The following is a 27,826-nucleotide window of genomic DNA, read 5'->3' as shown; positions in this document are numbered from 1 at the left end:
CTGGTCCTGATGTGCTCGGTTCATTAGAGTGTTGCTCCGGTCAGTGGCGGACGTGGGATGCGGGATAAGGGGGGGCTAAAACAACAGAGATGTTGATTTGCACGAAGATTTAACGGTGAAATCAAGTTTTTGCTACAGTAATTAACATTGAAATCAAGAAATTAGGGGGGGCTGGAGCCCCCCCAGCCCCCCTTTGGATCCGCCACTGGCTCCGGTGGTCCTCTTTTCAACAGATGCACGCATCTTAAATCACGTGGGTAGTTAATTAAAATTAATTATGTTTGGATCTGGACTCGGGCTGACCCTGTCCATGTCCATGTCCAAACCCATGCCCTAGTCCAATCGATCCGTTCCCATCTGCCGCCCACCCCAACTCGATCCGTTCTCGTCTCGCACATTTGTAACATGAACCGGAGAGGAGGAGGCGGCGCCAGCCATCCTGCTCGGGCTCGTTCGCATCGCCGACGGGCGAGGGGCGGCGCACTACTACACAAACTTTATTGGAGGCGGGCGTTTTTTGTTTTCCGCGGCGGGCAAAGCCGTCCGCCACGGCCTAGAGGCCACGGTAAATCGTGGCTTAACCGCGGCGGGCGGCCTTGCCCGCCGCGGTTAACCGATTTACCGCGGCGGGCGGTGTAACGCGCCCGCCGCGGTAAATATACTTTTACCACGGCAGGCACGTTAGGATGCCCGCTGCGGTTAATCATTTAAAAAAAACAAAAAAAAAACCAGGAGCCCGCCGGCGAGCCCGTTCTCGAGCCCACTGGCGAGCCCACCGGCGACGGATCCGGGCTTCCCACAGCTGCAGATCCGTGCCGCTCGGGGAGGGAGAAGAGGAGGCCGTGGTGGAGGGAGGCCGCCGCGCCAAACCGTCCTCGCCCGCCGGATCCGGCCACCGCGCGCCGCCACCGACCGGATCCGCCTCGGGACGCCGTCACCGGCCGGATCCGGTCACCGCGCGCCGCCGCTGGCCAAATCCGCCTCAGGACGGGCTCGTCGTTGCCGTCCCACGATCCGTGGAGGAGGAAGTCGCCGCCGCTGGATCTGGAGAGAGGAAGAGGGAGGAGTGAGGGAGATGGAGAGAGGAAGAGGGAGATGGAGAGGAAGAGGGAGATGAACTCACCTACCTCGGATCGACGTCCTCCGCGCCGCTGGCCTGCCGGATCCGAAACCCTAGCCCCGCGCCGTCGACCCGCATGCCGTCGTCCCGCGCGCGCCGTCTCCCCGCGCGCCGCCGTTGCTCCGCACGTGCCATCGCCCAGCGCGCCGCCGTGGCCCCGCGCGCGCCATCGCCCAGCGCGCCGTCGTTGCCCCACGCGGAGAGAGAGAGGGAGTCGGGGAGGGGAGGGAGTCACGGCGCAGAGAGTGAGATGAGAGAGGGAGGCGCGGCTGCTGGGAGTGCGAGTTTGTGTATATATATGACGACGGAAATAGTGGGCCTCGCTTTGCTATTGGGCCTCCGATTTTCCATGGCGGGCCTTAAATGATGCCCGCCGCGGTAAATAGGGTATTTTCCGTGGCGGACGTCGTTACGCGCCCGCCGCGGTAAATCGATTTACCGTGGCGGGCGCCTTAAGACGTCCGCCATGGTAAATAGGGTATTTTCCGTGGCGGACGTCTTTAGGCGCCCGCCGCGGTAAATTGATTTACTGCGGCGGACAAAAAAACTTTGTCACGGTAAATAAAAAATACCCGCCTCGGTAAATCGCTGTATGTACCGTGGCGGGCAAACTCAGTGCCCACCACGGAGGCCAAAAGTGCAACGCTGCGCAAATTCAATCGTGTAGTAGTGGCGGCGGCGTCGCATGGAGGGCTAGGTAGCTGCAAAGCACGGAGGGCAGGAAGCGTTTGCTCGTTCTTCTTGACGTTAAGGTTGCGCCGGACTTCGTCGCACCAGAGGACTTCGCGGAGGAGGAGCTTGCACCGGATTTGGCGACAGTACGTCGTCAAGGTTGCGCCGGACTTCGTCGCGCCAGAGGTGTTCGCGGAGGAGGAGCTCGCACCGACTCGGCGACACGTCCGTCGAGCCGTACTCGATCTGCGGCAACGAACCGCAGCAACGCGCCATGCAGAGATGCAAAACTCACGCCACAAAACGAGGACATGCAACATGCAAGTGCCAAAGGGTAAAAAATCCAGCGCGGTCAAAAACGAGCCGCACAGTGGCATACAAAATCATGCGTCAAGCCAAAAAAACCATGCAAGCGGGCGATCGAACCGTGCACTGCAGCCTCGGGACACAGCGTGCTAACCAGTCTAGCTCGGCGATGCGAACGAGCCCGAGCAGGATGGCTGGCGCCGCCGCCTCCTCTCCGGTTCCTGTTACAAATGTGCGAGACGAGAACGGATCGAGTTGGGGTGGGCGGCAAATGGGAACGGATCAACTGGACTAGGGCATGGGCTTGGACATGGACATGGACAGGGTAAGCCCGAGTCCAGATCCAAACATAATTAATTTTAATTAATTACCCACGTGCTTTTAAGATGCGTGCAACTGTTGAAAAGAGGACCACCAGAGCAAAACACTTATCATTATTTCTGTACATCACTTTTTGTTGCTCAGCTAGCCACGTCATCATTTACTCTCGTTCGTCCGATCTCTAATCCTGTGGCTGAGATTGCTCGGAGCGGATTCCGGCAGAAGCGGCTTCTCGTGGTTCCTTTTGGTTTCTCCTCCTCCCGATCCAAAGCCAAGCAGCAAAAAAACATTTCCGAGCTTCTTCCCCCTCTTGTCCTTCTTCCTCCCGCTCCCAAAGGTCGTCGTGCGATGGATTTTGGGGCGCGACGGGCGATCAATTCCTTGTTTTCTTGCGGTGAATGGAAGGCAATGGTAGCATGGCGTTAATGGAAGGCCCGCGGCAATTCCTTCCCTTTTTTAGCAAACAGGAGGGGCGAAGCTCCTACTGAAATTTATTAAAGAAAAGAGCGGCGAAGTGGAACTAACGGTTACTGATTACAAAAAGAGGTGGAAGAGGAGGGCTGCAAAATTCAGGAAACGAAAAAGGAGGCAATTCCCTCCTTTCTCACGGTGCCCGCGGTGATCGCGGTGTGTCGATCGTGTTATGAACGACGTATAGGAATATGAAGTAAAGAATCAAGCCACAGAGGAGACACACGATTTAACGTGGAAAACCCCTCCGATGTGAAGGGAAAAAACCACGGGCACCAGCCAGCAACAATCTCACTATCTCAAGAGTTTTGGGTTACACGCCTATGGCGGCTTACAAGAGAATCAAGTCTCCACGAAACCCTAGCAAGGGTGTATATACCGTACCGTGGGGGGCTCCGCCCCCCGCACCCCCCGAGCACAGGGGCGAGACCTGATGGGCCGGCTTCAGACTCCGCTACGCTCCGGCCCAAGCCTCCGCGCGACGGGCCTCCGCTTCGCTCCGTCAGAAGCCCGGCCTATATCCTGGAGTGAATTTGGAACAACTCCAACAAACTCCACCTTGACACAAATTCATCTTGTATCATAAATCAACCCTTCATCCTGAACATAACAAAGATAGAAAACCACTGGTGCCAACAATAGTCTCTTGGACTATCCAATTAAACCAACTAAGCTTGAGCACAGCTCAAACTTAGCAACGGGAACAAGCTTTGTCATCATATCAGCAGGATTATCATGAGTACTAATCTTGCATACCTTCAGCTTACCTTCTTCAATCACATCACGCACAAAATGATACTTGATATTTATGTGCTTAGTTCTCTCATGGAACATCTGATCTTTAGTGAGGTAAATTGCACTTTGACTGTCACAGTGCAAACTTATGCAAGATTCAACTCCACAAAGCTCAGCGTACAAACCTTTCAGCCAAATTAATTCTTTGCACGCTTCACAAATAGCCATATATTCTGCTTCAGTAGTAGACAAAGCAACAACTGACTGTAAAGTAGCCCTCCAACTTACAGCACAACTGCCAACAGTAAACACATAACCTGTAAGTGATCTTCGCCTGTCCAGATCAGCAGCATAATCAGAATCCACATAGCCAATAAGACCCTTATCAGTTCTTCCAAACTTTAAACAGGAATCTGCTGTGCCTCTGAGGTACCTGAAAATCCACTGAACTGCCCTCCAATGTTCTTTGCCAGGATTAGACATATATCTACTAACAAGACTCATAACATATGACAAATCTGGACGAGAGCAAACCATGGCATACATCAAAGACCCAACAGCACTAGAATAAGGAACCATTGACATGTATTCAATCTCTGCATCTGTACTAGGACACTGAGCAGCTGACAACTTAAAGTGAGGTGCAATAGGGGTACTAACAGCCTTAGCATTTTGCATGTTGAAACGCTGAAGAACTTTCTTAATATAATTTTGTTGACTAAGAAATAGCAAACCAGATTTTCTGTCTCTACTAATTTCTATACCAAGAATTTTCTTAGCACTACCAAGATCTTTCATATCAAACTCACTACTCAATAGCTTCTTTAACTTAGTGATTTCAATCTTACTCTTGGCAGCAATCAGCATATCATCAACATATAACAGCAAATATATAGGTGATCCATTAACATGCTTGATGTAAACACAGCTATCATACTTAGATCTTTTAAAACTGTGTGCTAACATAAATGAATCAAACCTCTTGTTCCACTGACGAGGGGACTGTTTCAAACCATACAAGGATCTCTTCAACTTACACACATATTTTTCCTTGCCAGGCACTATGAACCCTTCTGGTTGGTCCATGTATATGTCCTCCTCAAGCTCTCCATGCAAAAACGCAGTCTTCACATCTAACTGCTCAAGCTCAAGATCATGTGAAGCAACAATACTAAGGAAAGTACGAATTAAACTGTGTTTTACCACTAGAGAGAACACATCATTGTAGTCAACACCCGGAATTTGACTGTAGCCTTTAGCAACTAATCTTGCCTTATACTTTGGAGGCTCGCTTGGAGATAAACCCTCCTTTCTCTTGAAGATCCATTTACAGCTGATGGTCTTCTTATTCTTAGGCAAAGGTACAATCTCCCATGTACTGTTCTTCTCAAGAGACTGCATCTCCTCATGCATAGCAGAAATCCAATTCTCAGTATCACCACAATAAATAGCTTCTTTATAGGTTGCTGGCTCATGAACATTCTCCACCTGTTCAGCACAACTCAAAGCATAGTAAGACAAATTACACTCTTCAATAAGACGCTTAGGAGGTGCAATTGTCCTTTTTGACTTGCGTTGAGTAATAGGTAAATCCTCCTCTAACTGCAAAATAGGAGGAGTTTGCTGAACATCATCATGAGCATCATTCTCAGCAACATCATTATCATGGTCACCATGCTCATCAACAGGCTCCGCCTGCACACCTGTATCATCATCAACATGCTCCACCTACATGCGCATATGCTGCAGCTCTTTTCTGGAACATGATCTGAGGGCAAACTGTCAGTAAACATCACAGATTCATTAAAAACAACACTCCTGCTCATAAAAGTCTTTCCTGTTTCAGGATTCCATAATTTATAGCCTTTGACTCCCGAACTATAACCAAGAAAAAGACACTTAACAGCTCTAGGCTCTAATTTTCCATTATCAACATGAGCATAAGCAGTGCATCCAAAAACTTTCAACTGTGAATAATCAGCAGGCGTACCAGACCATACCTCAATGAGAGTTTTTTTTATTTAGTGGAATAGAAGGCGACCTGTTTATCAAGTAACAGGCAGTATTAGCAGCTTCAGCCCAAAAATACTTGCTCATCCTGACATTAGACAACATGCAACGGGCCTTGGACATGATGGTTCTGTTCATGCGTTCGGCCACATCATTCTGTTGTGGAGTATGAGGTATGGTGTGATGCCTAACAATGCCTTCCGATCTGCAATAATCATTAAATTCACGCGAATAAAATTCTCCACCATTATCAGTACGAAGCAATTTTACCTTCCTTTCAGTTTGCCTTTCTATCATTACTTTCCAGTTCTTAAAAGCAGCAAAAGTATCATCTTTCTGTTTCAGAAAATAAGGCCAAACCCTTCTAGAGTAATCATCAATAATTATAAGCATGTAACGAGCACCACCAAGTGAGGACTTACGGAAAGGACCCCATAAATCAGCATGAACATAATCAAGAGTACATTTAGTGGTGTGAACAGAAGTGTTGAAATGTACCCTTTTATGCTTCCCGAAAATACAATGCTCACAAAACTTTATTTTACTCGAAGTGCAGCCATCCAACAGGTTTCTCTTCATCAATTCTGCCATACCATGGTGACTCATATGTCCCAAATGCATATGCCAAAGGTTAGTTTTACTAGGTTCATCATTAGTAACAGCAGCAACAGCGGAATCAGAACAAGGTAAAGTACACCCTCTAAGGACATATAACTTTGCAGAATTAAGATCACCTTTCAAGCAAACAAGAGAACCTTTTGATACCTTCAGAATGCCATCTGAACCGGAATATTTGTAACCTTCTGCATCAAGCGTGCTCAATGAGATAAGATTTCTAGACATCCCTAGTATATACCTGACGTTTTTCAGCGTGCGTGTCATGCCATTATTAGTCTTGATCTAAACTGATCCAATCCCCACAATGTCACACGGGTTATCATCTCCCATCCACACAACATCCCCTTTCTGCACAGGCTTATACGAGCTAAACCAATTTCTGTTAGTGCAAATATGAAATGAACATGCGGAATCGAGAATCCATTCATCATGACCAGCAACACAACCAGCAAATACTACCAGACAATCTCCAGAATCATCATCAGACACAGCAGCAGCAACAGAGACCTTACCAGCCGACTTGTTTTTCCTCTTCTCCTTATTCTGTACTTTTCTGCAATCCTCAATATTATGATTTGTCAGCTTGCAATAAACACAGAACTTTTTATTACCATGCGGCTTGGACTTTGAACGGCCTCTCCTTTCGAAGTTCTTTCTACCATCATTGCCATCATTGGAGGATCTGTTTTCAGTTCTGCCTCTCACATGCAAAGCATCGCCCTTAGAGGACGACGTCCCGTCATTCTGCACCATGCCTCTCATCTTCTCCCTAGACTGGAGAGCCTCATAAACTTCCTTTAGGGTTAGTTCATCACGGCTCAAAAGTATGGTGTCACGAAAATTTGCATACGAATTTGGCAAAGAACATAGCAGTAAAAGACCTAAGTCCTCATCATCATACTTCACCTCCATCGACACTAGGTCGGCGACGTTCTTCTTGAATTCAGCGATGTGGCTCATCACTGAATCCTCCTCCTTCATCTTCAGAGTGAACAGCTTCATCTTCATCTGCATCTTACTGGTTAGATCCTTGGACATACAAATCGATTCCAGTTTCAGCCATAGTTCTGCAGCAGTTTTCTCTTTCAGACACTCCTGCAAAATATCATTATGAAGATGCAACTGAATTAGGGCGAGCGCCTTTTGATCCTTGCAGATCTCTTCTGGAGTCCACTCGGCCTTCCTCTTTCCGAAACTATCCAGCGCCTCATCATAGTCATGAGTCTGCGCCTATGGCGACTTACAAGAGAATCAAGTCTCCGCGAAACCCTAGCAAGGGTGTATATACCGTACCGCGGGGGGCTCCGCCCCCCGCACCCCCCGAGTATAGGGGCGAGACCTGATGGGCCGGCTTCAGACTCCGCTACGCTCCGCCCCAAGCCTCTGGCGACGGCCCTCCGCTTCGCTCCGTTAGAAGCCCCGCCTATATCCTGGAGTGAATTTGGAACAACTCCAACAGATCGCGCGAGAGTGGACCATCGCGCGTGGATAACGAAATCGACTGCCGACTCACCTACGAGGCTACGAGACAACACGGCAGTGAATACTGAGTAGTAATAGTACTTAACAGGTTTCCCTATTCAGACGTTACGCATGCGCGGCAAAGCCGCCGTGCAAGTTTTCTAGTCGAGCCCTAACGCGCGGACTCTGGGTCTGGGGCCGCCGCAACAATGCCGTCGAGCGCGACAGGATCCGACGATCTCCTCTTCTCCACTTCAGCCCTCTCCGGCGCCATCGGCGGTGTCAGTGCCACTGCCACCACAAAGTCCAGCAGCGGGATAGAGGTCGAAACCCCAACCAAGCCGAGTGGGTCGAGCTGTCGGAGGAGGTGAAGCAAGATTTCGGCGTTTGCTTTCAGATGCCGGCGCCGAGAATGCACGCACCTACTCCTCCGTCGATTTTGTTTCTGAACATCTTTCGAAAAGTTGAATTGAACCGAATTGAATCCCCGTAATGTTCGGCAAATTCAGACCTGTTTGAGAGAGCATGGGGATGGGACCGTTTCTTTCCTGTCTACAACGACCTGAGGTACCTCAAGGAATTCTACTGGCGAAATGCCAGAGCGAGTGGGGCTCAATCTGATACCACCCTCGGTCGACAGCCATTATTTGTGCTACCGCGGGTGTTAATCTAGTCTACCTGGTAAACTCCATTTCCTGATAGCTTCGCTGAGAATTACAGTATTATCACCAATTGTAAAATGTTCCGTTGTTTGTGTTAGATAATCCTAGCTCGGCCACGTTCCTTCTTCAGTTTCTATTCTTGGCATGTCATAATTAGAGCCTGAACTTAGCTAATTCAGGTGCGTCCATGTAAGCCAGACGCATGCTAGTTCATGCAGCGGCAGTCCCTTCTTTTCGGTGTTAGGCGTCGTAGTGGCGCGCATGGCGCGAGCTCGATCGTGGGATGGCGCGGTCAAGTCGGAGTTCGTGGTGTGTGTGGCAGCGGCAGTGGCCGTGTGTAGCGTCTTGTATATATTGCAATATAGAGTCAGAAAAACGCTGCGGTTGTTAGCGGCACCAATTCGCTCGTGTTCCACTGAGTTCGCGTGTGTTCTCTGTGAGATCGTGTTCGATCCTTGGGAGTCTTCTCCAGCTCCGGCGAGGGGCGCCGGCAAGCTCGAGACTTCAGTTTGCTGGCTTGCTTTTTCCAAGCGCCGCAAGAAGGTCTAACAGCTTGCCAATTCTGCTCGTGCCGATCACAACTTGGCTATTGTTCTCGTCTATCTGGTAAACTCCACTGCCTGCCAACTACTAGCTTAATGTGGAGCCTTTGAGGCTGGGCTTGCATTCATTGGTAGCTTACAGTGAATTGATCAATGGTAGCGTACAGTGAATTGATCTATGTTTTTTTTTTGCTTACTTTCCAAGTGTTGCAAAAAGGAGGCCGAACTGGTTTCTGAATCGAAGAAGCAGGGGTTACGTTTTTTCTCTCCTGAGATCAGGCTGAGCACCAGGATCCAGAGTCTCGTGCTGCCAAGAAAGAACAGGCCGACCCCTATCATACCTCCTGTTATTGTACGTGTACAAAAATAGCTTCGCATCAGTTTTTACATTATATGTACTTTATATCCATCTGTTTACACTACTTGCAGTATGATTGCATCAATTGTATCACGAAGGAATCTGGGCTGATCCTTGAGTGGCTGAGGATGGGGTTCGGTGTTTACTCACTCTACTTCCATGATGACTTGAGCCATGACATTCGTGACTGGTTGTTTCGTCTCATCAAAAAGTATTCGCGTGCAGATCCGTGCTCTGCTTCTGTTGCCTGTCTGTCCTTTTGGTAATGACAAGCAAGCTTTTTATTTGTTGTTGTTGTTAGTTGATCTCTATCCAATGGCCCTTTGATCCACGCCCTAATCGGGGGCGCCCAACCCTACATGGTTGGTGGGCCCCCGTCACACTGCGCTACAAAAGAAAGGTGGGGACCGGCCGCTCAAATCATGAGATTCACCTAAGCTACAGTCATCCACCGACACAACCCTAATCCGATCTAAGAGAGGGTGCGCAGCCAGTGACGGAAAGCACCACCACTGGGTCTTCACCAAGCATCACGATGGTGAGCCCGTCTTCCTCAAAGGCGGCCAATGGTTTGCACCCCCTTGACCCCTCTCTCTCACTCTATCTATTAATCATGTACTAGTAGATGTTTTAGGACTCACTGTTTATTTGAAAAGCAAGTAGACACGCTAGATCTATGGCTAGATCCTGTTTTAGGTCTATCAATGGTATCAGAAACCTAACTAGGTGTAGATCTAGCCTATCGGAAAAGAAAACCGAGTAGCAGCATGTAGAAGGATGTGATAGATTCGTTTAGGGATCTAAACGGAGGGTTCATCGAACCCTAAACCCAATTCGGGTGAAGAAAAGAAGTAAGAGAAAGGTCTCGGTTTTGAAAAGCAACTCAAACCCTAACCCTAACCCGCGCAAACCGCTCGGGGAAGATGAACAGTAAGGAAACCCTAACCCTAACCCGCGCAAACTGCTCGGGAAGATGAACAGTAAGGAAACCCTAACCCTAATCTCGATCCTAACCCCATCCCCAACCCAAAATCGGATAGATCCGAGAAGAAAATAAAGAAAGATCCAATCAGAGAAGAAAAGGGGAAGGGGAAGAGGCCTACTTCACCGCTGCACCACGCCATCGCCTCATCTTCGCGCGAGAAGAAGGGTCGAGTCGCCGCTGCACGTTGAGCGGGCGCGTGCTCTGGCCAAGGGCGCTGTGGCCAGGCCGCTCGACGGCGGCACGCTCACCCGCTGGGGAGCGCGCGCCGACGAGGGGGTCGGCGACGGCGTCGTCATCGCCTCGCCTCACTCGATGTCGTCGCGGGGCTGAGAGAGAGAAGGTGGAGAAGAGGTCGGTCAGATCTAGGGTTTTGAGAGCTCTTCACCGCAGCGCGTGTGGGGATCAGGGCACCGCCACCCAGACCGCTCGACGACGGCACGCTCACCTGCTGGGGAGCGTGCACGCCGGCGAGGGGACTGGCGACGGCGCCATCACCGCTCGCTTTTGCTCGGCTGTTGCTGCTCGCTGCGCTGAGGAGAAGAGAGGGGCGTGGCGAAGACAGAGAAAGGGAGGAGTCGAATGAGTTAGGGTTTGGGAACGTGGCCGGCCGAGGGGGTTTCGATCTCCCGAAATCGACGTCTAGCCGTTGGATCTAGATGGATGACTGAGAGCGCCTCGGGCTAGATTGAGCCTAGGCGAGCGAGAGCTTTCCCGGCCTAGGTCCAGGTTACGGCCTGGGCGCGGGGGAGGTGCCGCGAGCGCGTGTGCGTGGGCCGCTGCTGCTGTCGGGCCGCGTACTGTCGCTGCTGGGCCGCTTACTGCTGCTACAGGCTAGGCCAGAATGAACAGTAAATAATGTTAGAATTTTATTTAATTTTCTGAAGCAGATTTGAATGAATTTTGATGAATTTCGAAGGTTTAAAATTTCTGGTAAAATTACACCAATGTGTTACTTTTTCCAGAAAGTAGATATGAACAAGAAAATACTTCTGAAAAGTAGATAATTATTATTTATTCATGGTTCTGCTGCAATGTTAAAGTTTATAATTTTCTAATTAAATTTGAATCAACGGGAGAATTTAATTTTAAGAGTAGTCAATTTTAATCAGTAAATTATAATATTGTTATTTTTCTGATCAACGTTGATAATAGCAATATTATAATGTTTAATCATAAATTTTCCTTGTATTAATTCTATTTCTGCCCAATGGTGATGTAGAATTAGTGTATAAGAATAATGTATGTTTTAATTTTGACCAATGTTAAATTAAAGCATACAATTATAATGTCATATTTTCTCACTATCTCTGACGGTGTTTTTCAGGACTCAACCCAATGGCATTCATCTCGCACATACCACCTCTAGAAGGGGGCAATTATAGAGTATGGCGAGAGAAGTATGAGCTCGCACTTGCGCTGTCCGAGAATGACTTAGCGCTAACCTCCCCGTGTCCTATTGAGCTAGTAGACCCGGTGAGGGAAGAAAACGAGTTTGATGCTGATTTCACTGCTCGGTAGCGAGATCATATAGAAGTGCGGATGAAGTATGATCTCGAACGTAAGAAATGAGACATATCAAACTGCAAGTGCTTGATGGTGGCTAAGTCCACAATTTCAGATGCTATAAGGGGGTCGATCCCAGACTGTGATACCGCCACGGAGTACCTAAAGAAGGTGGAGAGTCAGTTCACTGGCTCTTCAAAGGCTTATGCTAATACATTGATCAAGAAATTGTTCAATGAAAATTATATTGATGGCTGTATGAGAGAGCACATATTGAAGATAAGCAACACAGCTTCGAAGCTGAAGCCAATAGATTTGGGGCTCAAGGATGAGTTCCTGATTCATCTAGTTTTTGCTTCCTTGCCAAAGGAATATGAAACATTTGTTGTTCACTACAATATGCAGCCCGACAAGTGGGACATAGAGAAGCTCATTGCAATGTGTGTTCAAGAAGAGGAAAGGCTGAAGTCCTTACAGGGTGACTCTGCTAACCTTGTGAAGGACAAGAAAGAACTTCAATAAGAATGTCAAACCTCAAAGGAAAGCCCCTTAGAATGACCACCATCCAAAGAACAACAATACTCAAGTTGAAAAAGATCAACGCAAATGGTGCAAGAAGCATGGACACTACCAGAGGGACTGTCCAGACTTCCTAAAGAAACTGCTGAAGAGAGGTGAGGATTTCATTACATTCATAAATGAATCCTTGTATTTAAGTTATGCAAAATCTACTTAGTGGATTGATTCATGTGCAACTGTTCATGTTGCAAATTCATTACAGGGATTCCGTACGAGGAGGACCCTGCAAAGAGGAGAAAAAAGAATTAATGTAGCAAATGGAGTTGAAGCTCAAGTTGAAGCCATTAGAGATCTTTCTCTAGAATTAGTTGATGGGTTTCTACTTAAGCTTTCAGATGTTCTATTTGTACCCTCTTTATGAAGAAACTTAATAAGTGTTTCACGTTTAGATGACGATGGATATGATTGCCATTTTGGTAATGGCAAATGTCAGATTGTTTATAATAATAAATGTGTTGGTCTTGCCTTCCGACAAGACAAGCTTTATTTATTATCACTTTTTGAGAATTTAAATGATGTAAGTATTAAGAATGAGAATGCTTTCTCGTCTATGAATGCAACAAATAAGCGGGAGAGAATGCATGATGTATCTTTAAAATTATAGCACTGTCGTTTAGGCCATATTTCAAAGGGGAGAATAGAGCGATTGATTAATAAATCAATTCTTCCGCCCTTAGAATTTACAGATTTAGAACAATACATAGATTGCATAAAAGAAAAGTATATTAAAAAATAAAGAAAGATGTCAAATGAAGCGTAGAAATTTTAGAAATAGTTCACACAGACATCTGTGGTCCTTTTCCTATGAAGAGTGTGGATGGTTATGATTCATTCATAACATTCACAGATGACTATTCTCGTTTTGGCTATATTTATCTAATTAAGAAAATATTGAAAGCATTGGATAAATTTAAAATATTCAAGGCTGAAGTTGAAAATCAGCATAATTTAAAAATTAAGGTAGTAAGGTCCGACCGTGGGGTAGAATACTACGGTCGACACACCCCATATGGCCAAGTTCCTGGACGAACCTCAATAGAATAGAGTAGCTAAAAGACGTAACCATACCTTAGTGGATATGGTGAGAAGCATGATAAGTTACTCTACCTTACCGATAAGTTTATAGATGGGGATGTTAAAATCCACCATTCATATACTTAATCGAGTGCTAAGTAAATCGATGCCCAACACACCGTATGAGTTATGGACAGGAAATGAACCCTCACTAAACTATTTACATGTGTGGGGTTGTCCAGCTGAGGCAAAGGTATTTAACCCAAACATAGGGAAGCTGGACTCCAAGACAGTCAACTGTCATTTCATTGGCTATTCAGAAAAGTCAAAAGATTATCGCTTCTGTTGTCCTGACAGACAAACGAAGTTTGTAGAAACAAGACATGTTGTTTTCTTGGAGGATGATATGATCAGGGGGAGCATGGTAGCGCGAGAAATTAGTTTTGAAGAGAAGCGGGTATACGTGCACACTCCTATGGTTCAAGAACCATTCTTCACGCTACATGTTGTTGCTGTACCAATGGTGCAAGATACTGTAGTAACAGCACCTGTTGTTAGTTCTCCTGTGACAACAATGAATGAACATGAGGAACCTGTCCTTCAGGATCCCTAAGAACCCGTTGTCACACATGAGGAAGAGCAACAGCAGCCTCATGTAGAACAAGCGTCATCTAATGAGGCCCCTAGAAGGTCTCAAAGAGTCAGGAGATTAGCCATTCCTGCTGATTGTGAAGTTTATGAATGTGAGGAATTTCAAATGGAGAGTGATCCCACCTCATTTGAAGAAACCATGAGAAGCGCTCACTCATCCAAGTGGCTTAAAGCCATGGAAGATGAAAAGAAATTAATAAAAACCAATGGAGTTTGGAACTTAGAAACAATTCCTAAAGGAGCCAAGATAGTAGGCTGTAAATGGGTCTATAAAACTAAACATGACTCCAAAGGGAATATAGAAAGATTTAAAGCACAACTTGTGACAAAAGGCTCCACGCAAAGAGAAGGTATAGATTATAATGAGACATTTTCTCCAGTCTCATGTAAGGATTCTTTTAGAATCATAATGACGCTTGTAGCATATTATGACTTAGAGTTACATCAGATAGATATAAAGACGACGTTCCTAAACGGGAATTTGGGGGAAAATGTTTACATGGCACAACCGAAAGGTTTTGTTGTGGAAGGAAAAGAATGTACGGGATGCAGCCTAAAGAAATCCATTTACGGATTAAAACAAGCTTCAAGACAGTGGTATTTGAAGTTTGATAGTACAATAAGAAAGTTTGAGTTTCAAGAAAATGTAGAGGACAATTACGTTTATGCAAAGTTCAAGAATGGTAAATACATTTTCCTAGTCTTGTATATGGATGACATCTTGCTCACTAGCAGTGATGTTAATCTACTCCTAGAAACAAAGAAGTTCTTGTCCTCAAAGTTTGATATGAAGGATCTCGGTGAAGCTTCGTTCGTCCTAGGAATAGAGATTCACCGAGATAGAGAAAATGAGGTTTTAGGATTATCACAAAAGGCATACTTAGAAAAAGTTCTAAAAAATACAGTATGCAAAATTGTAAGTCTTCACCTGCTCCTATAGTCAAGGGCGACAGATATGAGAAATTTTAATATTCCAGGAACCAATATGAGATCGATCAAATGAAAGCGGTTTCATATAGTTTAGTTGTCGAAAGTTTACAGTATGCTTAAGTATGTACTCGCCCTGACTTAGCATTTGTTACCAGGTTGCTTGGCAGATATCAGAGTAATCTAGGAATAGAACACTAAAAATTAGTAAAGAAAGTTTTGCGTTACCTGCAAGGTACGAAGGGTCTCATGCTAACATACAGAAGATCCGATTTCCTGCACATAGAGGGGTATATAGATTCTGATTATACGGGAGATGAAAGAAAGTCCATGTCAGGATACATATTCACTCTCGCGGGAGGAGCTATATCATGGAAAAGCTCAAAGCAAACCGTCACTATATCGTCCACAATGTATGCCGAGTTTGTAGCATGTAATGAGGCCACACGGCAGGTGAATTGGCTAAAGAAATTCATGTCGGGGTTGAAAGTGGTAGACGACATACATAAACCACTCAAGTTATATTGCTATAATAATCCATCAATATGTTATGCTCACAACAATAAGTCAAGTGGTGCTGCAAAACACATTGACATAAAGTATTATGTTGTGAAAGACAAAGTCCGAGATCATATAATTAGTCTTGAGCATATAAGAACATAAAAGATGATCGTAGATCCGCTTATAAAAGGCTTACCACCCAGCGTGTTCAGAGAACACTTAGCCGGCATGGGTTTAAGGGAAAGCCTATGATTCCTGGACAATAAAGGCCTAGTTGAGAATCTGTTTCAAAACAGAAAGGTACATTGTAGCTGTTTAATCTAATGGCAATTGACTGTGACGATGAGGCATGCTCTATGCACTAATCTGTGATGGAATGAGAACAAGATAAAGTAAGTAAGTTGAGTTTAAGTCATAAGGTGAGATCAAGGGGAAAGAATGTTAGTTGATCTCTATCCAATTGGCCCGTCAATTGGGCCCTTGGATCCACGCCCTAATCGGGAGCGCCCAACCCTACATGGTTGGTGGGCCCTTGTCACACTACGCTATAAAAGAAAGGTGGGGGATGGTGGCTCAGATCACGAGGTTCACCTGAGCTACAGTCACCCACCGACACAACCCTAATCCGATCTAAGAGAGGGTGCGTAGCCAGTGACGGGAAGCACCGCCACCGGCCAACGCCGCCACTGCACCGTCGCCCTTCGACACAGCACCGCCACCGGGTCTTCACCAAGCATCGCGATGGCGAGCCCGTCTTCCTCAAAGGCGGCCGATGGTTTACACCCCCTTGACCCCTCTCTCTCTCTCACACACTCTATCTATTAATCCTGTACTAGTAGATGTTCTAGGACTCATTGTTTATTCTAAAAGCAAGTAGACATGCTAGATCTATGGCTAGTGATCCTGTTTTAGGTCTATCCGTTGTAAACTGATATTTACTGTTTGATGGGTAAGTAACTAACTTGCTTGCAAAAATTGCAAACAAAAAATTTAAGGGGATTGCGAAGGAGTCTGCGCTAGTCTCTGAGAAGTTGAGGCAAGATGGTGATATCTTAGGTGGAGAGAATTCCTTGAGTTTAGACATTCGCTCGTCGGCCTTGGATATGTTGGCTGATGATATGGATGTGTATGTGCTTAAGAGGGCTAGAACTGATGGCTTTGCCTATAGGGTTCACTTTGACCCAGCTGCAGCAGACATACCTGCCTGGTATGATGTATATATATATACTGATTGGTATATTTCATTATATGTGAGAGAAATGTTTATAATGTTGTGGAGGAGTGACAAGCATGTCAATATCATCATTTTCATATATCTACTCTTTCCAGGCATGAAAGGGAAGAGGCTCAAGATATAGAACTGGGTGAAGTGCACGCTGATGGCGCGCATGAGTTAAGTAAGGAAAATCATTCAACCAAAAACGAGGTATAGCAATGAACCAGTTCAGATTAACAGTTTGTTCTTTCAACATTCTGATTTCGTTTTTGCTGACTTGAAGTGTTCGCTAGGTGGAAGAGGATATGACAGTCAATGGCATAACCAGAGGCTCTCATGAGTTAATTAAATAAGGAAAAGAATTCAACCAAAAAGAAGGCAGGAGGATGATGTGACAGTCTACGATGTAATGTAACCAGAGGTGTGTGGAGGGAGGTCTTGTAGCCTGAGTGGGCCGATTAAAATGGTTAGTTGAAATTGTATGGCTATATTGTGGAAGTTCGAAAGGCTTTCATGCATGTATAGTTCAGAAACTTGGGGGAAGACATCTAGATTGGACAGCTAGTAACAATCGCTTGAAAGAAACGTTGTTTTCAGTTATCTGAAATTTAGCACTTCCCTTTTTTTTTTAATGTCCATGCGAGGTACTGAAAAGCATTTAGTTTCCTTTTCCGTATATGCACTCTGAGTTTGACGGACGCTCTTGCTTATGGTATGATTTTGTCCTCACAGATTTGAGCAGCACCTAGCTCTTGCACTTATTTTGCTTTTTGTCTGGGGTACTAAAAACTGTATTAATTCAGAACTTAAGTAATTTTACCTCCAATCTTTCAAAAAGTTACCAGACTAACAATAATCAACATTTTCTTGGCTACGTATCACCGATATTTCATTAGCGCAGCTGTAACCTCTGTATTACCATAATGTTTTACGGAGTTGAATATCGTTGTACCCATCTTGCTGTCGTACCGATGTTCCATATCGATGCTATATATCTTCTTGATACCATCCCAGTCTTATTTTTGCGCCCAAGGGGTAAGGGTGGAGTGGAGGTGTTAATTTTGTGTTCTTTTACCCATATAATCGCGATGAATCATTTTCAATTTAATCTTTACTAAAGTATACGATCATCTGCCACGTGTTTTCATCTGATTCGTCCATCAGCCGACCGCACCCCGCTCCACCACTTGTCCCCACCCCCAACACGTCCGAAAAAAAAACCGTGCATTGGGTTCGACGGGTTGTCCGTATGCCAACGGAATAACGACTCATGTGTATCTATCATGTCAGTGCTATGTTTGTGCTGACTAGAGTATGTATACTCCAATAGTGTTTAGTAGTAGTAGTAGCTAGCACATGTACAGTATATGATGTACTACGTACGTTTCTAGCAAATGGTGTTGCCTACTCGATGTGTCAGCGTGTGTGTACTTAGCCTGTGCTCTGTCCAAGAGGTAAAAGAGAGGAAATGTCAAGAAACGTAATTTGAAGTACGTAAGAAGCAAAAGCGATCATGTTTTGAGGCATAACTTCAATCTAATTTGAAGCAGTAAACATCATCACAGACATAACTATATTAAAAAAACTTTTTTCTTTTTTTATATATAAAAGCAAGATTAAGATTGGAGTGAGCCAATGCAGGATTTGGGCCCTATGTATATACTGGCCGGCCCATCCATCCGTCCATTTCTGGGCCAGTCAAAATGCTAAAACCAATCGTACCTGCACCATATTTATCTACTCCTTCCACCCGATGCGCAACGGCCCAGGACCATGATCAAATCCTGCAAAAAGGTGACAGCAGGGGGGCAAAGAGCATCTTCACTGGATTAAAGTGGTACGCGACGTGCCCGTCGACAGCGATGTGTCTGTGATGATTTTGTCAATCTCGATATTTGCCGGTCTAACTCAGTTCTTCGGAGGTGCTCATAGGGGTAGGGTGTACGTGCGTGCATTCATAAGGATGAGTGTGCGCTCGTGTTTGTGAGCGTCCGTTGTAATCTCACAAAAAAATCCCTTTCTATATTTAGTCATAAAGAGAATTTAATAGAAAAAAATTGGATTCAACCCACCTTTTTCTCTAATTTTTTTCTCAATTGAGAAGAAGTACCCCTCGATCTCTAAGAAAACGGAACTGCTAGCGTCCGGATCGGACATCCGGGCGCTAGCGCCAGCTATGCCCGTCCGCGCGCCCACTTCACATGGGGACCCATGCCGCTCCATTTTCCACGCATGTGCGCCCCCACACGGGGCCGCGTCTCGATCTGCGCCCGCTCTTGTTTCCCGCGTCTGCCGCTCCCATACACATGCACGTGGCCCCAGCAGCTGCAAGCAGGTGGCTATGGCAAGTGGGTCCAACTACAACATTCAAACACCAGATCTACTTTTGCAACATCCAGTTAAAACATTTGCAACAAACGTCTAAAATAGATGAAACATTTGGGACATATAGTTGAAACACCATTGCAACATCCCGATCTACTTTTGAAACATTCAGATGCAACACTTGCAACACACAAAAGAAAACAGATGAAACACTTCAGACATGCGTCTAGAACACTTGCAACATACGTGTATAAAAAAATAGATGAAACATTGGGATAGACACTTGCAACATACGTATACAACTATTGCAGCATATGCAACATCTCGATCTACTTTTATAACATCCACGTGAAACAATTGAAACATACATTTGAAATAACTGAAACACTTGAAACATAGGCTTACAACATGTCTGAAAAATGTCCTGAAACACTTGAAACATAGCATTGTCGCGTGGCCATGACCTTAGTAGCCATGTTCCTGTTCCCGTTCCCGTTCCAAACTTAGGGTATCATTTTATAACATGGGAACGGGAACATTCCCGTTCCGAAACGTGGAACATGGGAATGAGAACGTGGGCCATGTTCCCGTTCCCAGGCTGCTAAGGCCATGACCTACCTGGTGGTAACTGCAGCACTGCGTCCACGTTGTCCGAAACGAGGGCACGCGAAGAGATCCCGTCTGATTCCGCTGCCGGTGGCGATGAGATGTTGAAGCGCTTCCGCCGGGGCAGGGAGAGGTTGGCACGTAGATGGAGGCCTCGAGGAACTCTGCGAGGACGCGCTTGTCGGTGGCGGCGGAGCGCACGCCTCGCGCACCGTAGATCGGGGTTGGCGCCGTGCAGATCAGGGGCAGATGCGGGGCTGCCGCGGAGCCTGGAGGTCGCCGTCATGCCTGAGACGAGAGGGTGGGTGCGATGGGATAGGGACGGTCATGCTCTGCTCGGTCTGCTAGGTCGGTAGTGCCTTGCCCGCTGCATGAGGGTTATTTAGGCTGACGTCGTGGCCCACCTACAGAACAGTCGTGTTGCAAGCATTTCCGCAAAGAAAAGCCCCCACCCCCCCCTACCTATGTTACCGAAGCCAAAGCCGTGTCGCAGTGCAGGGCTAGGATGGTCGCCACAACAACAGCCGCGTGACCGCGTGGCCGCAGGGAGCAGCAGCTTCACCGTGTCGGGTCGAATTGTTGTTGGGCCGCCGCCGCTACGCCAGGCCCCAACCACGCCGCATCTTCCCACCACTTCATCCACGTCTCGCCGCATTTTCAACGAGATGCCGCGCACGCCGTGGCACGACGCACGACGCTGCATTTCTCAAGGGTGCGTTGGCCGCGCAGTACGATGCCCGGGCAAGCCGTGGCACGATCGATCGACTGTGGCGACTGTACCGTGCGCACTGTGGCGACCAGCGACCAGCGACCAGCGACCAGCGTGCTGCGTGCTGTTGAGTGCTTGCTTCTTGCAAAGCCAGTTAAAGTAATTGTCACAGTGTTCTTTTTTCTGAATGAGTCGGCGCAACCATTTCGACGTTTCTGGAAAATTGGAATAATCCACACTGCTTTGCTCTATTGTTTCAGTTAACAGTCTCCTAGTGGCAACGCGTGCGCCATCAAACTGAAGTGGCAAGAGCTCCAAGCAGTAGCCAATACGTTTGATGCCTCCGAAAGATGGAACATACACAATGCACATCTTGAAGCTTTTTTTTGCCACATAACTCCATCCTCACGTGACACAGCGAGGCATGTGTCTCCAACCCACTCTCAGTATCCGGATCCAGCCATGGTCGTCATTGCCACTTTCTGTTTGGATGGAGAACTCCACTAAACCATCATCGGCAAGCAAAGAGCCAAAGATTGGGTTAGCGATCAACGGCAAATTAAAGACATGGACTTGTTAGGCTGAGCACCAGATGTTAGGATGATCTCCACCAATTTGGCCCAACGGCTAATTGGACCCTTGACTCGCGCCCTGATCGGGGGCGCCCCCGCTCTCCTGGCTGGTGAGCCCCCGTCACGCAGCGCTATATAAAGATAAAGGAGGTGGGAACTAGGGCTCGTAACACGAGGTTCACCGTAGCCGCAACTCCCCACCTAATCCTAACCGATCAAGGGAGCGCTGTGAGCGACGGAAAGCGCCACCGCCTTCGCCGTCGCCACTGGACCGCGCCTCCACTGCACGGCGTTCGACTACGACGCCGCGCCACCGTCACCCCTCACTGCATCGCCACTGCCATGGCTATTTCTTCCTCCTTTGCCAAGCTCGAATGTATGGCTCTCTCCCTCCCTCTCTCTTCGGTTCATGTTGTTGGTTGTTCTAAGCCAAATAGAAATGAATCCACCCGCCAGATCTACTCCTAGACGATCCTAGCAACCTATCACCAGACTCTACCAACCTAGCTGAAGAAGCTGTCCGCACCAATATGTTTGTTGTACCAAATCGCATTCCAAGGTTTATTTGCTTCTCGTGCATATGTAGATGAAAGTAGGTCATCACATTCACCTTCCTCAGCGATATCTTTAGCTTCGCCTTCCACTGCAGCAATATAATGGGACGTGGGACTGAGAGACGTGGAGATCTTCCGAGACGGCTACAACGCTGCGAATCTTCTTTCAGTACCACCATCTCCAGACTCTCGGCTTTATCCTCGTCGCTCTCATGGTCATGGCCAGTCTTGTCGCCGGACAGAAAGGATGATACTCTGCTAACTGCCTCGCTTGCCAGTTGCCACGGCAGATCCAGTTATTTGCGCCATTGACAACCACTCAGCAGAATGGAGAGAGCAAAGACGTTGCTTGGCCACTGATAACGTAGTCCAGGCCACCATTAGTCCTCTACATTTGCGTGGACATGATCGATGAATTCTTGAAATTTCCTGCCCTTACCAATCTGACAGAGACACATGGAAAGCTTTAGACCAAGACCAAGGAAATTACATGGAAGCTAGCACGCCTCATGACTTCATAGACAGGATGTTGGTCCTTGAGGTACGATGTTGGTTCATAATTCATACTAGTAAACTATAGCGTCCACTTTGCCTTGATAATTATATATGACAGTTTACTTCAGTATTCTATATGACAATTCAACAACACTATACGTAGCAACGAAGTCTAGGCTCAAATTGGTCGTTTTCTCCTTTTCCTTTTCACTGCCGGTCCTCAAATTTTATTATTTTTGTGTGATGAATATTTTTAATAGAAAAGATAACTACAAAAGGAGTCTACAAGAGTGCCACGTAACTTTCAATTCAACTTCAAGAAGACCAATTCTACAAAAAATACTATAGTAAAATAACTATCTCAAAACTAGACAATATAACATACTAGTTTCATAAAACAAAACGTATATAGGCATCGCAACCTACACTCTCAGAAATCCATGTGAAAGGAATATACCTTTCTATCTATGGGTGTATAGCATGGGCATACATTGCTTGGTCGGACCCCAACACTTCATGAACGTCAAGATATAGGTGTGCTGAGCCACATTGCAGTAACCCGTACCCCTTATACACCTTCATGTAAACTTAAGCTCAATTTCGTGGTTGGAACAATATACTTTCTACAACTTCTAGATCAATATGTAAGCTCATGGCCCGAATCAACTGTGAACACCTTTTTCTTCAATGTGTTTGGAACAACATGTAGGCTCAAGCTCAATCCCTATCGTTTTGGCTACTTGGTTGGAGCTTTACATATTTTGAAACAACTATTGGGATTTGGAAAAAAACAGTTGATTGGACACAATATCTTCACTAAATTTGAACATTTATTTTAAATTAAAGATATCATCAAACTTTTATGAAAGATTGTCAAACTTTTTTACCTTGTCGATTTTTTTTTAAATTGTCAAACTTTTTTGCTGGTATCAATTCCAACTTTTCCTAGAGCTTTGTTGGGCAGATTTTCAGCTCCATGACTCAATTAACCTCGGAGCTAGAGCTATGCTAAACGACGCACAAAAACTGGTAATGGTATGGTGTTTGTTCGAGCCTTTATTAGGAAGGTCGATCTCAGTGGGCTTGTTCTAAGCGGGCCTCCAAGCCGGCCAGCACTTATGGTATATGACTTGGGCCGAGATCTGATCACAGCCCATCCCGTCGTCAAAGATTCCTTTTACTCATGTGAAAGCAACCCAGAAAAGGAAACAAGAGCCGTTTGAACCAGCTCTAAGCCGAAAGGCAACCGCGGAAAGGACTCCGCCACGCGCCCTCGGCCGCACGATCGCATCTCAACGGCTCGGGTCTCCCCACGACGCGCCCAGGAACATTCTAGAACACCACAGCCCACGCGCTGACGCGCCCTTTGGCCCCTATAAAATGTCGCCTCCCCGCGTCCGTCCCTCTCCCTCTCGAAACCCTAGTCCCCTGCTCCTCCCCACAGCCGCCGCCAGTCCCCTCCCGTTCTCTGCGAGGCCGTCGCGACCGCTGAGAGCGAGAAGAGATGGCCGGCAAGGGCGACGGGCCGGCGATCGGCATCGATCTCGGCACGACCTACTCGTGCGTCGGCGTGTGGCAGCACGACCGTGTCGAGATCATCGCCAACGACCAGGGTAACCGCACCACGCCCTCGTACGTCGCCTTCACCGACTCCGAGCGCCTCATCGGAGATGCGGCCAAGAACCAGGTCGCCATGAACCCCATCAACACCGTCTTTGGTGAGCACACCCTCGTTCTCGGCTCTTTACTTACTCCTGTTCCAGCTCAGATCCGTTTTGTTTACCGTGGTTAGTGGTTTGGTCTGACCACTGCAGTTTAGCTGGATCTACTTTAGTGCGTGATTTGATTTGTGTATAACTTCCTGTCGTAAAAAGTTGCTCAGATCCGATCCACTGTAGCTTGTTGTTGTTTAGATCGGTCGGATCTGAAAGCGATTGTGACTGGTAGTAGTAGTAGTAGTAGTAGTTGCATAGTTATTTTTACTCTTGCTGGACTCGGATCTGTCTCTGTTTGTCCGATCTGGTCTTGGGACCGAGACCAGCTAGTTTGTAAGACTGTGTAGCCTGACAGCCCGACTGCATAGTGTTATATTACCTGACATGGAATTTTATACATGTTTTTTTTCGTAGATCCATGCAATGTGTTTTTGGTCTGTTGTTAGCGTTAGATCTGTTAATTTTTGGCACCTACTCAGTACTGAAATTCTGATCGGATGGTTCTGGAGTACTATTTGTCAATTCTTGAGCTGGCAGATTGATGATGAAACAATTACCCCAAGCGCTTTATTCCACTGATACCAGTGATGGAAAGCTATGTTAGAATAGCTTTTGTGGTTTTCAATCTGAAACTGCAGATCAAGAGTTCAGTTTTTTTTTTAAATTTTTTTAATTTTGTGCTATTTTTTTTCTTCCAGTCATGTCAAGATGGAAAACTTGACTAGAAGATGGCATTTGGATCTGTTGTTTAGTTTCCTTTTGGTTTAAGTAATGGGAGAAGTGATGAGATTATATCCACACGAGATATCTGCATTCTTTATGATGACAACATCATGCATCACCATCTGATCTCTCATTGCTTTAATCTATTGCTTTTACTAGAAAATATTGGCCCCCTAGTTTAATATTGTACTCTAGCTTTTATGGTTGGTAGTTGGCAACTGCACATCAAGCATCATTACAATCTTTTAAAAATCAAGCATCGTTACAATCTTTTAAAAATGTTGTACTGCTATTTGTTGCTCTGATATTTTGATCATGTCTGTGGTTGAGGTTTATTAGAGTTGTAGAAGATGAATTTTAATGGGAGAAGTGATGATATCATAACATAGGAGATATCTGCATTCATTGTGATGATCACGTCATGCACTACCATCTGATCTCTCTTTAACATTTCATTTTTACTGTAAGCTTTTGCCAGTTTTATAGTATCTTGTAAGTCAGCAGTAGTTCTCTAAAGTCTAAATAGTTATTTGTTGGTTGTATTTTTTATGTGCAATCTGTGATGCAAATTCCCATTTCCTGAATCACTGTGATTATTGCAACAAAAATCACCATCTTTCGGCTGAGATTGCACCGCAAATTTAGTTTTTATTGCATTCAGAGTATGTTTTCTAGTGTAATTTGTTGTAGTCAATGCATTTGGTATCTGACTTGCAGTCATTCTTTGTGATTGTGTGTCTCAAAACATGGCAGAATACAAGGGGGAACGGATCTTGCGACACTGGTTGCTCATTTATGAGTTTCCAGTTACTATATGCCCGTTTACATGTTCTGATTGTTCTAATGATCATGACTGAAAAACTGATGATTGTTTTTTCTTAGCTAGTTAGCCAGTCAGGTGTAATTTGTTTTCTGAATATAGTCTTTTGTTTTTTCTTAGCTAGCTAGCCAGCTAGTGTAATTTGTTTTCTGAATACAGTCTTACTATTATTATTGGAGTTCACTTGATTGGCCTTTCTGCTAGTGGCATCTTGACTGAAAACTGATGTGAATTTTTTATTAGTTATAGGTAGTCTCTGGATTATTATATTTCACTTGATTGATCAAAGTTTTATTTAACTGATGGATGATTTCTTTTACATTTCAAATTGTATGGTATTGGAATGCATATCTGACATGATTGCATTTGTATGCAGATGCCAAGCGTCTCATAGGCAGGAGGTTCTCTGATGCCTCTGTCCAGAGCGATATCAAGCTGTGGCCCTTCAAGGTCATTCCTGGGCCTGGTGAGAAGCCAATGATTGTTGTCCAGCACAAGGGTGAGGAGAAGCAGTTTGCCGCTGAAGAGATCTCCTCTATGGTTCTCATCAAGATGCGTGAGATTGCTGAAGCTTACCTTGGCAGCACGATCAAGAATGCTGTTGTGACAGTCCCTGCCTACTTCAACGACTCACAGAGGCAAGCCACAAAGGATGCTGGGGTGATTGCTGGCCTCAATGTGCTGCGTATCATCAATGAGCCAACTGCTGCTGCTATTGCCTATGGTCTTGACAAGAAGGCTACCAGTGTTGGCGAGAAGAACGTCCTCATCTTTGACCTTGGAGGTGGTACCTTCGATGTCTCCCTCCTCACCATTGAGGAAGGTATCTTTGAGGTCAAGGCCACAGCTGGTGACACCCATCTGGGTGGTGAGGACTTTGACAACAGGATGGTCAACCACTTCGTCCAGGAGTTCAAGAGGAAGAACAAGAAGGATATCACTGGCAACCCGAGGGCTCTCAGGAGGCTGAGGACTGCTTGTGAGAGGGCGAAGAGGACTCTGTCTTCCACTGCTCAGACCACCATTGAGATCGACTCGCTGTATGAGGGCATCGACTTCTACTCCACCATCACCCGTGCCAGGTTTGAGGAGCTCAACATGGACCTGTTCAGGAAGTGCATGGAGCCCGTTGAGAAGTGCCTGAGGGATGCCAAGATGGACAAGAGCACCGTGCACGATGTTGTCCTTGTTGGTGGCTCCACCCGTATCCCCAGGGTGCAGCAGCTGCTCCAGGACTTCTTCAACGGCAAGGAGCTGTGCAAGAACATCAACCCCGACGAGGCCGTCGCCTATGGTGCCGCTGTCCAGGCCGCCATCCTGAGCGGTGAGGGCAACGAGAAGGTGCAGGACCTGCTTCTGCTGGACGTCACCCCTCTCTCCCTTGGTCTGGAGACTGCTGGAGGAGTGATGACCGTGCTCATCCCTAGGAACACCACCATCCCCACCAAGAAGGAGCAGGTGTTCTCCACCTACTCGGACAACCAGCCTGGTGTCCTGATCCAGGTGTACGAGGGTGAGAGGACCCGGACCCGCGACAACAACCTGCTGGGCAAGTTCGAGCTGTCCGGCATCCCCCCTGCCCCCCGCGGCGTGCCCCAGATCACGGTGTGCTTCGACATCGACGCCAACGGCATCCTGAATGTGTCCGCCGAGGACAAGACGACGGGGCAGAAGAACAAGATCACCATCACCAACGACAAGGGCCGTCTGTCCAAGGAGGAGATCGAGAAGATGGTGCAGGACGCCGAGAAGTACAAGTCGGAGGACGAGGAGCACAAGAAGAAGGTGGAGGCCAAGAACTCTCTGGAGAACTACTCGTACAACATGCGCAACACGATCAAGGACGAGAAGATCGCGTCCAAGCTGGCGGGCGACGACAAGAAGAAGATCGAGGACGCGATCGACGCGGCCATCAGCTGGCTGGACGCCAACCAGCTGGCCGAGGCGGACGAGTTCGAGGACAAGATGAAGGAGCTGGAGTCGCTGTGCAACCCCATCATCGCCAAGATGTACCAGGGCGCGGGGGCCGACATGGGCGGCGCTGGCGGCATGGACGAGGACGCCCCCGCGGGCAGCGGCGGCCCCGGCCCCAAGATCGAGGAGGTCGACTAAGCGGCTCGTGTCAGTCGTCTTCGCGCCTGTGTGCTGCTGCAGCCCCTCGGCTGCCGCGAGTTATCGTCGTCGTCGCGGTGTGTCCGCGCTATTAGTAGCTTTGTTTATCCGTGGTTGGTTGGAACTTTGTGGTGGTTAATTATTTTTTGGACCTCGTGATGGTTGGTCGGTCGGTTGGTGAACAATGTTATCGTGGCAAGCGCTAAGTAATACTACTACGCTATTATTTATTCTGGTTCGGTATTTGCTTCTGTGTATTTCGCTCGTATTTTGTTTGTTTTATTTTTTCTTTAGATTATATATCAGATATTTTCGGTGGGATTTGTCTTCTTGCTAGTTAGGCTAGCAGAGGCTTAATGACCTAACGTGCTCTGATCGGAGGTCGGTCGGTCAGTCTCTTCGGGCCGTGTCCACGTCATTGTTAGGCTGAAGCTGAACATGGCCGGGCGGTCAAAGGTCTGGCAATGGCCATAGAGCAGGCGGGTGATTTTCCTTGCCTCGAAGCATGCGAGGCCGGCAATTGCCAGAGTGAGCGCTTTCCTC

The 27,826-nt window shown here is 46.7% G+C and overlaps 1 protein-coding gene, 1 long non-coding RNA gene, 3 other non-coding genes and 2 pseudogenes across 5 annotated transcripts; all 7 read left to right on the top strand.

The window, feature by feature from the left end:
* The first annotated feature begins 8,781 nt into the window (after nt 1-8,781).
* LOC136502571 (uncharacterized) lies at nt 8,782-12,776 on the top strand. Its single transcript, XR_010770632.1, has 5 exons — nt 8,782-8,982; nt 9,124-9,270; nt 9,348-9,814; nt 11,586-12,438; nt 12,546-12,776. It is a non-coding gene; the product is annotated as an uncharacterized lncRNA (long non-coding RNA).
* A 10,544-nt stretch (nt 12,777-23,320) lies between these two features.
* On the top strand, nt 23,321-27,526 carry LOC136505652 (heat shock cognate 70 kDa protein 2). Its single transcript, XM_066500819.1, has 2 exons — nt 23,321-23,631; nt 25,548-27,526. Exons 1-2 carry the CDS (start codon nt 23,418-23,420, stop codon nt 27,281-27,283), a joined length of 1,950 nt encoding a protein of 649 aa, XP_066356916.1. The 5' UTR covers nt 23,321-23,417; the 3' UTR covers nt 27,284-27,526.
* On the top strand, nt 24,161-24,262 carry LOC136506312 (small nucleolar RNA Z194). The gene has a single exon (XR_010771526.1). It is a non-coding gene; the product is annotated as a small nucleolar RNA Z194 (small nucleolar RNA).
* LOC136506272 (small nucleolar RNA Z195/SNORD33/SNORD32 family) lies at nt 24,402-24,483 on the top strand (annotated as a pseudogene).
* On the top strand, nt 24,714-24,794 carry LOC136506275 (small nucleolar RNA Z195/SNORD33/SNORD32 family; annotated as a pseudogene).
* Nucleotides 24,903-24,984, top strand: LOC136506282 (small nucleolar RNA Z196/R39/R59 family). The gene has a single exon (XR_010771497.1). It is a non-coding gene; the product is annotated as a small nucleolar RNA Z196/R39/R59 family (small nucleolar RNA).
* LOC136506326 (small nucleolar RNA F1/F2/snoR5a) lies at nt 25,043-25,181 on the top strand. The gene has a single exon (XR_010771536.1). It is a non-coding gene; the product is annotated as a small nucleolar RNA F1/F2/snoR5a (small nucleolar RNA).
* Nucleotides 27,527-27,826: the final 300 nt, after the last annotated feature.

The sequence above is a fragment of the Miscanthus floridulus genome, chromosome 14 (genome assembly GCF_019320115.1).
Source record: "Miscanthus floridulus cultivar M001 chromosome 14, ASM1932011v1, whole genome shotgun sequence".
Taxonomy (NCBI): domain Eukaryota; kingdom Viridiplantae; phylum Streptophyta; class Magnoliopsida; order Poales; family Poaceae; genus Miscanthus; species Miscanthus floridulus.
The sequence above is the reverse complement of the archived record's forward strand: the minus strand, read 5'-3'. Positions and strand labels throughout refer to the sequence as shown.